Source organism: Panthera pardus, unplaced genomic scaffold (genome assembly GCF_024362965.1).
Source record: "Panthera pardus isolate Hobbes unplaced genomic scaffold, ASM2436296v1 HiC_scaffold_22, whole genome shotgun sequence".
Classification (NCBI taxonomy): Eukaryota; Metazoa; Chordata; class Mammalia; order Carnivora; family Felidae; genus Panthera; species Panthera pardus.
Genome location: NW_026526788.1, coordinates 73783123 through 73796527, shown reverse-complemented (window position 1 = coordinate 73796527; position 13405 = coordinate 73783123). Strand labels below are relative to the sequence as shown.

Sequence of the window (13405 nt, the reverse complement as noted above, 5' to 3'; positions counted from 1 at the left end):
CGGCGAGGCCGAGCCCCGTGCCCGCCGCCCTGCAGCCCTCGGCCCGCCGGCGCCGGGGCGGCCGCGTGCCCCGTCCCCCGTCCCGCTCCACAGCCAGGCGACCCGCCCCCGCCCCCGCCCGAGAGGAGGAGCCGAGGCGAGGGGGAGGAGGAGGGAGGAGGAGGAGGAGGAGGGAGAGGGAGAGGGAGAGGTTTGCGAGAGGGAGCCAGGCCGCGCGAGCCGCCGGCGGTTCGTATTACCGGGGTCGGAAGGAGGAGCCGGGTCGGGCCCGCCGGCCTGCGCGGGCGGGCGGGGGGTGCGGAGGAGGCGGGGGCGGCCCGGCCGCGAGCAGGCAGGCGGGGTGGGGGGGGGGGGGGGCCGGGGGCTGCGAGTTGGGGCGGGCGAGCTCTAGTCGGCCGGGCCGGGGGCGCCCTCCCACCCCCGCAGCCCTCCGCGGGGCCCCGGCGGCCAGGCCTCACCTGCCCGCAGGCCCGGGAGCCGCCCGCCCCCGCCTCCGCCGCCGCCGCCCAGGGCCCGTCCCCGCGGCCGGCGGCGCGTGAAGGTGCGGGGTCCTCGCGGAGGCCTGGGCGGCGCGGCCTGGGGATGGTGGGCCCCTGCGCTTCTGCGGCGGCGAGGGCACCCCCAGAGCAGCCGTGCCCCGGGGCTGCCCCAGCAAGGCGCTTGACAGGGAGCCCTGGCGAAGTTGGGCAGCTGTGAGGCTGCCCGTCGCCGTTAAGTGCCCTTAGGATGCAGCGATTAAGGAATTAGGCGCTCCCTCCGGGAGGGGCACCGCCTGCGCTTGAGAACCCGGTGCAGAGAAAAAGGACAGAATGATGCTGTCCGAGCAAGCCCAAAAGTGGTTTCCTACCCACGTGCAGGTCACAGTGCTCCAAGCCAAAGATCTGAAGCCCAAAGGCAAAAGTGGCACCAATGACACATACACTATAATTCAGCTGGGCAAGGAAAAGTACTCCACCTCTGTAGCCGAGAAAACCCTTGAGCCAGTCTGGAAGGAAGAGGCCTCTTTTGAGCTACCTGGGTTGCTAATGCAGGGGAATCCAGAGAAATACATTCTTTTCCTCATAGTTATGCACAGGTCCCTGGTGGGTCTGGATAAATTTTTAGGGCAGGTGGCAATCAATCTCAATGACATCTTTGAGGACAAACAAAGAAGGAAAACAGAGTAAGTTATATAATTTATTTTGAATTTGGGGGGAGATGATATCTTATTTATGGATTTTCTGTTCTTGGAAATTATTTGTGTAACTGGGGCGTTGGTTTTTGGACTGAAATATGACCTAGTTTTGGGCACCACATTTGCACACATCTGAAGTCGAAGTAGCCCTTGTGAAGAAATATTTTTTAAATGGAGTCGTTAAGGATCCATTACTCTCATTTTGCGTTTAAGGGAAACATCTTAAATAATTGAATATTTTGCATTGAATTGTAAGTAAATTGACATTGTTTCACTACTCCTAGGAGGACTGGATCCCAGTGTTGACCAACTAAAACTTCATGTATGTGTAAATTGTTATAATCATTAAACATTACAATTTTCCAGGAATTGGAACATCAGAAAATTAAGTCTTCCAATATCAGGTCACATATTGAACTCTGTCGGAAGATAAATTACCAAATTTAGAGCTCAGTATTTCATTGCAGCTTTATAAACTTGGCCTTTATTTTAGCTCAACCATCTTTCAGGGTCAGTACAGCTTGATGGAGTCTAAAGCCGTTACAAGAAAAAAAAAAATGAAAACTATGTACAAATATTCTCAACCTTCAATAGACACTAACATTTTTCTTTGAATTTACAACGTATTGGAGGGAGTGTATTACTTCGGAATTAGTTCTGTAAAGTCGGCATGTTTAGACTACGTGGAATGTTCTCAGATTGGAGACAAGGGTTCAGTTCTGATGAAGTGATTTGATGACCTTTCAATACAAACATGACCTTTTACCTGTGACTTTCAAGCTTAGAGTAGATACGTTCTCGTTTAAAAAAAGGATAATATAATTTAACACTGGGTGTTATGTCTCAAGTCGAAAAATAGTAAATTTCCAGAGATAGGTGTACTCACCCTTTCTTAAGCCTATAATTATTCTGGTCTGAGAGACCCTTAAGATTAATGGAATTAATGAGAGAAAAATATAGGTTGACTTTATAACAGGACTTCAAGTTTCCGAAGCAGCTTTGGTGTTTCAGTCATAACTGAAATTTATTTGCCCTTTTAAAAACTTTTTATAAGCATAACTTTCTTGAGGTTCATGTTAATTTCTTATATTTTTAGAACAACCGTGTCTTACTATTTTCTGTACATATCTTCCTGCAGGCTTCTCCTGGTTGCAATTTTTATTTTTATTAAAAAATGTCTTTTAAATCGGAACTGTATGTAAGATTTAATATACGCAGGGTAAAAGGGTAGAGGGATAAGTACTGGGAGTGCATGAGGGAAAATGGTAAACATTTAAGCTCACCGAAAGATAACAGTATTTTAAGAAAAAGAGAAAGGGCTTAAAAACTGTAAAGTTGAATATATATCAGTGATGTTGATATAACTGTTTGATACCTACAAAGTGGTATTCAGTTTCCCCTGAGGAGTTCTTCATCAAATTTAAACTGAAAAAAAAGTGGATAATTAGCAAATAATTTGTTTCAAATCACCAACTTTGGATGACACTCACTCTATAATATTTAAAGTGCTTTGAATGTAAACTTTTAAGTATGTTATAACTTGAAATACTATGCTGCACTTTTGCCACTTTTTAGGTTATTGAATGATGTATTTCAGGCCTTCTCTCCAATATAAGTTTTCTGAGCGAAAGTAGGCCCAACTGTGAATTTGGAAACTCAGAGGATGAACTAAGCTTTTAAAGTTCCTTCTTGTTGTACTCTTTATCTTTGTCAGCATCCGAATGACAATAAATTTGATCATAAGCAACACTCTCTTATCGTAGTCTCCCTACGGGAATTCTCTATTGGCCACTACATAAAACTGATAAGAACTTTTAGGGGGAAAACGCTTTTAAATGTTATCAACAGGGCTTGTGATGTTTATTGCATGTGAAGCGATTTTCATATGTTATTAAATCCCATTTTCTTTGTGGATAAATGAGGACCACGTATTTGATGAGATATCTTTATTGGTAATATTTCTGGGTTTTTAATATACTTAATAGCTTCCTTTTGCAGCACAGCTGTGCACGTGGCACAGTGAGCGATGAACTTGAGCCACCGGTGTATTGCAAGAAAGATATTTAATATTCTGCACAGGGCTGAGCCTTGTCGGCCTATCCCCAAGTGCTTTTTAGAAAACCGGTATGAGTGATGAAGGCCACCAGCTGATTTAGAAGTCCCATGAAGCTGCTGGGTGTGACACTTTTTACTCTTGACGCTGAAGACTAAGTATTTACAGCTTGCCTTCCAATTGTGTCATGATAGGGAGAGAAGTATGAAGGCTAAAACTCTTATTTTACTTATTTTTATGATTTGAAATTAAATGCCTTTTTTTTTTTTTTTTTTTCCTTTTCTTTTCTTCTCTTCTCCTGTAAGGAGAGGGAAAGGGCCTGAGCCAGAACACTTTGAGTGGGGCACGGAAAGAGAACTTCTGTATCTCCCACTTTTATGAGTGTCTGGGTTGGTTCTGGCACAAGATTTAAGGAAATAATACAATGTTTAATAATAGAATGGTAAAATCGTTCATGCTGTTATGTAATATCTATTGATTTTTTTTTTTTTTTACAGCAGAACTGGGTGATGTTGATTTTTTTTTTTTTTTTTTTTTTAAATGCTCATGAAAAGTATTAACAATCAGAGTCCCTCGAGTTAGGTATGACTCAAACACATGCAGATTTTAGGACTTTTGTGTGAGTCTGCAGTGCACCTGTGTCCTGGCCTCTGGCACCCTTCCTGCCAATCTTGTCCCGTTTCTGACCACACAGCACCGATTGCTTGGGAATAGTTCCCACATGTGTGGTGGCTTTTGAACATGGGCCTGTGCCCGCTAAAAATTGAACAGAGGCCAGACGCAGTTGAAACCCGGTACTCCAGAGGTGAAAAAAATCAGCATTAATCCACTAAGCCCCAAATGATGTGTCTTCATTTTATCTTTCTGAAGCCTGGGAAAATAAGTAGTATCTCTGGAATGATTCTTGAAGGTCTCATTAAGACTTCCCCATTATATCACTTTCAAAACAAAGCAGCCGAAGTTATTTGTCATGCCTAAATTTTAAGTTTATATATTTGTTAAAAGTGCTTTGCAGTTTTCTCCTTGGGGCGGGGTGGGGGGAGGATGGAAAATATACTGTATTTACAGTTTGTATTCAGATACCGACTTGCTTGATCCTTCAAAGCTTACCTAAGTCTTTAGTGTTCCCTACCATAAAATAAAACAATGCAACACACACACGGAATTATAGCTTGGTTGTGTTAAAAATAGAGTTTTAGAAAAAGCGTTCAGTAAACATTTATTGAGTGCAAGGCAAACTCTTCAAGTAGCTTACCCTTTAGCAGTAGAAAACCTGTGCTGCCTTCCTCTTTGGCTGTCACTGTCTCTTGATTAAATAGAGTGTTCTATAACATGTGACCAGCCCTGCCTTTAATGTTACTAACATATGTGGTTCATCACATAAGAAAGAGCAACTGTTTTCATGCACATGTTGTTCATCCACTTGGATGTTTTCCTTATTGAACTTTAATCTAACATTGGGAAGTTACTTACCGTTTGTGCCTCAATTTCCTCAAATGTGAAAAGTGGATGTTAAATTAGATGATGGGTTTGGCCTTATCTCTGAAATTCAGTGAGTTCCGATTACTTTTACCCTCTTCCATTTATTGGGTTATTGGTTTACTGGTTTATTTTTTTTCTCAGATTTGCTTTGATTTGTTATATACATGAAAGTCCTACATGCTTAGGTTTTTTGTTTTGTTTCTGGTATGTTTCTTGCAAAGTGTGTTTCGCTTATTTTGTATATATCCCAAGATGGTACAGAATATTTCCCTCCATCGGAAGCATTTCTCCCCTATTTAAAATGGCTTTATTATCCCAAACTGGGAATTAATAACTGGGTATAGAACCTTGTTTCATTACCAAGCTCTTCAAGTGCTAAGTTCTGTATTGTTCAGGGTTTTCTATTCCACAGAGTTTATTGCTGTCATTTCTTATTTCTAGTCCCTGTGTCTTCAGATTTCACCATTGGCCTCAAGGGCTTTTCTCAGTTTAGGGTCTCTGATTAAGGCTTTCTACTATAAAATATTTTATTTTAATAAATTGCTTGCTTTGATGCAACTAAATCTTAATTGATTGAAATGCCTCAAATTAATGACGAAAATATTTCTCTTGTGTGCCGCTTGCTAAGATGTGGCTGGTATATATGCTATGTGCTAATTTCCTCTCCTGCCTGGAAAGACCCGTGAACCAGTCTTCACTTGGTGTGTGGTAAACATAAGCTGCTTCTTGGGTATCTTCTTAGTAACAAGGAGAGAAAGTACTAATGTAAACTTCGATCAGAGTTCCTTTGTAGCTAAGAAAATCTGTTACACTTTATTAGAGCTGTATTTAAGTACTAACCTGTGTGCGGTTTATGCTTCGTTGTTAAGTAATGGGAAAACACTGTAGAAACTTTCTTCTAGGCTCGATTTTGCAAATTTTTTTCTTTTTCTTTTGGCTGTTTTCCCTATAGAATGACCACTTGTCACACTGACAACTGAAGACTTTCTCATGGATAAAAGTACTGTGAACAAAACCAAAATAAACTTTGCCTCTTATCCAGTAGCCCCCTCTTATCCACGGGGCATCCGTTCCAAGACCCCAGTGGTTGCCTAAAAGTGTGGCTAGTACCCCACCCTAGATACACTATGTTTGTCCCTATATATGCGTGCCTGTCATAAAGTTTAACTTATAAATTAGGCACAGTAAGAAATTCATAATACAACAGAACAGTCGTAACATATGCTGTAATAAGAGTAACGCGAATGGGGTCTCTCTCTTCACATCTCTTACTGTCCTGTAATCATCCTTCTTGTGATCATGTGAGATGATAAAATGCCTCCGGATTGAGACGAAGTGGGGTGAGTGATGTAGGCTTCGTGACCTAGCATGAGGCTACCGCCGACCTTCTGAGGAAGTACCAGAAGGATCATCTTCTTCCAGAACGCGGTTGACCACTGGTGACAAGCCGTGGAAAGTGAAACCGCGGATAAGGGGGACTCCTGTAACGTCATTTGACAGCGGGCAGTGCAATTCGGCGAACTGACTAAAAGCAGAAGATTTGGCCCCAATTAAGAGAATTTTTATTTGCTATTGTTACGGTGGCAATAGCAAATGAAGCAAGTCCATTCTAACAAGAAGCATTTAGGCTTTCTCTTTTCTTCAAAACCCTTACAAGAGTTATTACTAATTGTCACTTCCTACGTTTTACACATTTTTCAGATTTTATTCAGGAGAAGGCTTTGACCCACTTCATGTGAATCTAAATTCACATCACATGTAATTTTCATGATTAGCAAACTCCAGTGCAGTGGTCTCCAGTATCAACAACATTCTTTTAGTAGTTTTTAGAGAAGAAATATTTGGGGGTTGGGGCTAAATGTGTATTTGTTAAAAAATGGGATCCTTTATCATTTTACAGTGCTCAAAAGTAGTTTGTATTGATGAATTCTTTCAGTAGTCTTTACCTCAGTGTCTTTTAACCTTAAACAGTGTTCTTGGGCCACTAGCAACATTTACGTCAGATGGACACATAATCACTGTCATGCTTAGAGTGCCTTGATTTGTAAGAATAGCTTAGCCTGAAAAGCTATTTGTACGTAACAAGCACATATCCTCTCTTTGTTACATGTTACAACCCAGTTTTTTTTTTTTTCCTTCTCTTTAAGGTGGTTTAGATTAGAATCCAAACAAGGAAAAAGAGCCAAAAACAGGGGTGAGATAAAGGTCAATATTCAATTCATGAGGAACAATATGACAGCAAGTATGTTTGACTTATCAATGAAGGACAAAACAAGGTCTCCTTTTGCAAAATTAAAAGATAAGATGAAAGGTAGAAAAAACGATGGGACATTTTCTGATACGTCTTCTGCCATCATTCCAAGTTCTCACGTGCCCGATGCCAGTACTGAATTTTCAAGTGGTGAAATGCAGATGAAATCCAAACCAAAAAAGCCTTTCCTTTTGGGTCCTCAGCGACTCTCTTCAGCACATTCGATGTCTGATCTGACTGGGACCCACATATCTTCTGAGAAGCTGAAGTCTGGCACCGCCGGTCAGACACATCTTCTTGGACGCCAGGTAGATTCCTTCGGAGCGGTTCCGGAAAGTGGTAAGTGACACTTTCTAATCGTAGCCTCAGTGATCTGAACTACCCTTTTCATTTTCAGAGTTTCACTTAGGAAATTAGAAAATTAAAAATTGCAACGTCTTGATAGTTTTCAAGTTTAGTTATCAAATCTTTGTTGAGTGCTGACTATCCTCAAAATTGATGTTTATTAAAGGCAGAACTTGTCTGCATTCAGCATTGTGGTTATGTTAAGTGATAACAAAAATAAGTCCCAGTTGCTTTTCATAGCCTGGATTCTCTCTCTCTCTCTCTCTCTCTCTCTCTCTCTCTCTCTCTTTTTTTTTTTTTTTCTTAATTGCTGTTTCTTCAGTCTCGGAAGCCTGAGACGTAAATGGATATTCCATTTAATCAGAAAGTTCCTAGAAGAAAAACCTTGCGTGTGCAGGAGTAGGAAAGTATATTTAATGCTAATGATGAAAAACGTCTTTGAGAATTTATAGCACCATCATGCCCACCAGAACCTCTGGTTTTGACATTATAGTGTGTTTATATTATTGTTTCTTTCTGAGCTGAGTAAATTACTGACTGTCTAGCAATATGCTAATTATTAATAGCCTGCCTACTTCAGACTGCTATACTTTAGCATTTTAAGATTGTTTTCCTTGATTATTTTAAAGGTTAATATCTTTAAATAGCTAATTGCTCTCATTCTAAAAGCAGCAGTGTGCACACAGAATCTGTCAAGTTGCATGATGCGATGTGTCACTGATTATGTACTAACTACAAAATTGTTTGCAGGAAGTCTCAAATCTCCACACAGAAGAACATTAAGCTTTGATACTTCTAAAATGAACCAACCTGACAGCAGTGTGGATGAAGGTGACTCGTCTTTCGGAAGACAAAATGACCCATTTACAAATGTGACTGCTTCATTACCCCAAAAATTCGCAACACTGCCAAGGAAGAAAAATCCATTTGAAGACAGCAGTGAATCCTGGGACAGCAGCATGAATTTATTTTCAAAACCAGTTGAAGTAAGGAAAGAAAATAAAAGGGAGAAAAGGGAGAAAGTTAGCCTGTTTGAAAGAGTGACTGGAAAAAAAGATAGCAGAAGATCTGATAAACTTAACAATGGGGGATCTGATAGCCCTTGTGACTTGAAATCACCCAATGCATTTAGTGAAAATCGTCAGGACTATTTCGATTATGAGTCAACTAATCCGTTTACAACAAAATTCAGGGCTTCAAATATAATGCCATCTTCAAGGTAAGCCTAACATGGGGGAAGTTGGGCTATTTTGAAAAATAGCATCCTTAAAGTATCAAATATCCCTTTAAAAATACTTGAATGTTTTAAATTCCTTTTATTTGACTTGAACAAAATTCTTATCTTCTTTTTATAATTAATTATGGAGCCAGGAATCATTGCATACATCTTTGGAATTGAACTTTTTATCTTAGAAGGAGAAAAGATTCTTAATCCCTACCCTAGTCTGTTTCTACTTATGTGAGCCAGAAACTCAACTGAAACTTGTGAAGAGAGCAGTGTAGCTTTTGATGAGACATGGTGAGAGTGAATCACCAGTGGGTGTTCATTTAAGCCAGAAATTTAGGTGATAATGTTGTGTTTCTAGATATTATTTTCCAGGGATTAGTTCATGGGCTCTCTGGAGAGGATTAGTGGACCATAGCAACCAGTGGGCTATTCTCTAAGAATAGCTGGCTCATGTTAGGTCTTACTGGTTTTCATAGTAGGTGTCACCTGCCTTTAGCAAGTGGCTCTTTAGAAGTAGCTTTTCTTTGTGAATGTTTACTGGAACTTTGTGACCCTTGTGGGTACTGTAAATATATCAAAGTGTATCTATATGATGATTTGTAGTCATGGGAATGATCACTCTCATGGTAACGATAAAGGTTAGGTTTTCAAAATCTGAGTTCTCAGTTACGCATATAACGGTACTTTTCTTATTCCTTAGTACAAGTTGGAACTGCGAATATACCTTTAAATGAGATTATGGATTTTGCAGAAGTACACCGTGGAACAGCTGATTAAAGAAACCTTAAGCAAAGGCTAAGATGAATGTATTGGAATCCTAAGCAATTATAGAATAGTATCGTAGAGTGTCTGCCGTGGGAAATAGAAGTTTTTCCTCAAGGCAGTAATGTCTAGAATGCAGACCGGAGCGGGAACCCTGGCTCGCTACCTCTGTGACCTCTATAAACCTCATCATCTCCATCTTTGAAACAAGGAAAAGAATACCTACCTGGTAGGACTGGGTGATGATAAGTTACAAATCAAGTACATGGTATAAAGCCAGGGCCCAGCTAGGGAACCCGTGAACGGTAGCTGTTATTATGTTTTATATACTGTCATATCATACTTTATTCAAAAGCAGTGCTTTGTTTTGTCCCACTGTAAGCGAAAAATACAGTGCTAACAAGCACCCGTTTAGACGGTACTCTCCCACCTGTCTTCCGATCTCCTAATGACGCGTTCGAGTAGGCATTTAACATTTTCACGGGAAACGTGTTTCTTTCGTTTTTGTTTAGCAATAAATATTTGCCATGGCTTTAAAAGGTACTGTTCGGTTTTCTTTATAAACTACACTCCAAAGAAATAGATTTTTATCATGTGGTATTAATGTTTTATTGAGTCCGTAGTTTTGTTATGCCGCTCTCAAATATTTCATTTTGGGATTTTACATAGTATATTGCATATATTAAGTCCTAAATTACAGGGGTAAATAGGAATATATTTGCTTCTCCCCACTTTCACTGAACTTCTTTTTATGAAGAAGATAATTAAAAACAACTGTCTGAGATAACTTAGAGATTGGATAATTTATATAATTTTAGAGTCAAAGAAAAGCAAGAGAAATGGGAAATGATAGGAAAATAATGTTTTTAAATTATGGCAGCATATGGAAAAAGTAAGTGTCCTCAGCTCTTTAATTGCCCTTTACTTGGGCTGTTCACATGGACTGCCACAGATTTGAAAAGTGAGTGTGGCATTTTGCCCGATTCAGGCTTTGTTTGGGCGATTTCAGTACGAGCGCTATTTCTATCAGAATTAGAGTTGTTTCTTGATATATGCATAAAACGCTCGCAAGCATTTAAAAAAAAAAACCAAAAAAACAAGATTTAAACATTTTATTTCTCTTCTCCCTATTTGGGATGTCAGGTATGAGGATAACAACCATCCAGGTTCCTGGGAAGTTAACCTTTCATCTGTGTACAAACCATGTTTGTGGTAAATGTAACACATTTGGAATAAAAGGGTTGCGGGTTGCTCTAATTTATAGTGTAAAGAAGGAGGATCGACTATAAATAGATCTTGGAAAAGAAAGCAGTTCAAACTTCCAGAAAGCAGCTTTATCTTGAGTGGAATTTGGAGAATACGGTCAAGGTAGTTATGTCGTTACGTAACAGTATGTTCCTGTTTCTCGTCCCGACATCAGCCCTCAGTGATTGGAGACATTTTAGATTGCTCATATTAATATCTCCACCGAAGGCACTTTTGAAGCTATGGACTCCTGTCACTAGGACGTGTGCTGCAGGTTATTTTTTTCCAGTTGTGCTAAATCGATCTGTTTAGAGTCTCCTGGACTCTTGGGACTAGTGTCCGCGAGAATGCTGAGCAAAGTTGAGGGTAAACTGGGTAGCTGTGGAACTGGATCGTGTTCTTTGTGATGTCTCTGGCTCACCTGTGATGGCAGGTGCAGGGAGGCCGTGGTATTGCCCTGCGTGTGCGTAGCGTAGGATTAAAACTGGAAGGGGCCAAGGAGCACTTTCTTAGACATCACAGTTTTTCTTAGTAAAAAGTGAAATCCACCTGAAGAAAGCACCTTGTAAACCACAAACAAATACGGTATTTTGCTTCTGTCCTTGGAATAGGTCCTACAGTCTTGCATCAAACTGATAGGAGAAATGAATCAGGCTTTTTGTGGGATTACTCCAACAGAGAACGGGGGTTCACTTGTCCTCGCAGTCACTGACTTGCAGTCCCTTTCATGTCCCTGCCCCTCTTCTTGGAAGCCCGGCCTGCTCTTTCTAGGGAGGTGGAGAGGGTAATTGATCCGTGTGCTGCAGCATTTTCTTATGTAAGTCTTCCTTTCTGCGGGCCTCCCATCGTTCGCTGATACAGGCTGGTCACTGTTTTCCCTCCCGCCGCCGTGGAGAACTTGAGGGCAGTGCCCCCATGGCATTCGTGTTTCTGCCCCGAGTCTCCAGCCTGATGCTTGGCAGGTAGCAGGTGTTAGAAAAAAACATTTCTGAATGAATGAATACAAAGCTTGGCAGACCAGTTTCCTAAAATGTGCTTTTATTCCTTCAGTCTCCTCTTCCAGCCCAGGGTGGGCTGCAGAGATCAAGATCTTCTGGGATGTGGAAGACAGAGCCACAAAGGCAGATACGTGCATTTTTTGTGTACAACTAAGCATTATTCAGAATCTGAGTGTGTTTAAAGGACTCCTGAAATGTAATATTCATACCCTAAATAGCACATTTTCTGGAGTTCCTTAAGAACCCAGTGTTAGGCAAGTTACCAGCTGTAACGTAATAACCCCAGATCTCAGTGGCTTATCACCTCTCACGGTACAAGCATACAGCTCCGTGTCGTTGCCTCCTGACTCACGATGCCGGGGACGAGGGAAGCCAGTGTTTTGCTCCCTGCAGCCGTTCAGCGCCACCCTAGTATTCTGGAACCAGGCTCCTCCTTTCTTGTGCCACCATTTACCACCTTGTCTCCAAGGTCGGGCGGCAGGCAAAGCTAGCGGAGGACCCCACGCAGCTCGCTTTTATGTGCCAGGCCTGGCCGTGCCGTACGTCACTTCTGCAGATGTCCCCTTGGCCAGAGCGCAGTCACGTCCCAGCCTCAGTGCAGCCAGTGAAGAAATCGGGCTCAGCGATGGACCCGGAAGAAGCTGAATGGGGTGCGGTGAGTACACCGCATTGACTTTGTGGTCTGTGCCGCTTCTGAAAAGCCCGGATGCCGTTGAACACTCGGCATGCTGCAAAGCGCCTACTGCACGTGGACTGGGAGGTGCAGTTGGAATTCTTGCCATTTTCAGGAAGATGTTTCATCGCTTTATGATGGGTATCGAGTTATCTGTGATTTAAAATTGCTACACTTGCTTTTTGTAATTACAAATCACAGGTGCTTTGGCATCATCAGCATCAACTAATGTGTGGTTAACTCCACAATTCGTAAAGTCGTGCCTGTTTGCATCAGCAGTATATAATTTTCCGAAAACAGAAAACCCCTGCGTGTTTGTTGCACCATTTTTAAATAATCTGTTCACAGCCATTTCTTCTATAACACGGGGCCGGTCTTCCAGTGGAACGTGGAAGGGGTGGGTGTGTTCAGCACACGTGATGCCCTTTCTTTTCAGACGGACACAGACCCTTAGTTAGGTGGGGACATGTGACGAAGTTCTGGCTTAATGAAGAGTTAGCCGAAGAGATGTCGACCATCTTCAGGTCTGTTCGTGAAAACGTACCGGATAGTCGTCCACGTACTGTTGCCTCTCTTCCTCACTACCTTAGACCAGGGCGTTGGCAAACAAGGCTCGGGGGCCAAGTCTGGCTCGCTGCCTATTTTTGTAAGGAATGTTTCAGTGGAGCACAGCCTACCCGTTGGTTTATGGGTACTTTTGTGCTACAGTGGTAGAGTCAAGTAGTTGTAACAGAGGCTGTATGGCCAGGAAGGCCAAAGCCAAAGGTATTTATTATTTGGCAGGTTACTGAACTAGTTGGCGGAGCCCCAGGCTGAGTGGAGATCTTTGAGAAGGGCAGAGCCATAAGAGAGGGGCAGCCTGTGTCCCTGAACGCGTGTGGAAGGCCACCTAACGAAGCATAACTGGTTAAACCTTGTCTGAATGATCCATCCTCAGAATATTAAGTGAACTGCAGTGTTTGCATTTACTTCTCACAACCCTTAGCACTATTATTAATCGTTAGGGCACAGGGGCCATGGTAACAGGTGTGCTTAAAAAGCCTAGTTGAAAAAGTTGAAGAACCACTGATTTGTAACACCAGATCCAGACTTCCTAAGCTACCTAAGCTTCGTAACAGCTATGCTGAATTCTTCTTTTGTGGGTGCCCCACAGCACCTACATCGGTGCACATCCTTAGTGCTGATCATCAGGGG

General features: G+C 42.0%; 1 protein-coding gene across 2 annotated transcripts in view; it reads left to right on the top strand.

Annotated features, from left to right (window-relative positions):
• Window positions 1-414: 414 nt before the first annotated feature.
• RAB11FIP2 (RAB11 family interacting protein 2) overlaps window positions 415-13405 on the top strand; it is a 36626-nt gene continuing 23635 nt past the window's right edge. Inside the window, exons 1-4 of one of the 2 annotated variants that reach the window (XM_019459580.2) lie at window positions 415-1162; window positions 6857-7299; window positions 8056-8524; window positions 9234-9834. In XM_019459580.2, the coding sequence (XP_019315125.2) occupies window positions 810-1162; window positions 6857-7299; window positions 8056-8524; window positions 9234-9267 (1299 nt within the window). In that variant the 5' untranslated portion in view covers window positions 415-809 and the 3' untranslated portion in view covers window positions 9268-9834. Of the gene's footprint in view, window positions 1163-6856; window positions 7300-8055; window positions 8525-9233; window positions 9835-13405 lie in introns of those variants that run through there. The other variant, XM_019459579.2, reaches the window with a different exon arrangement.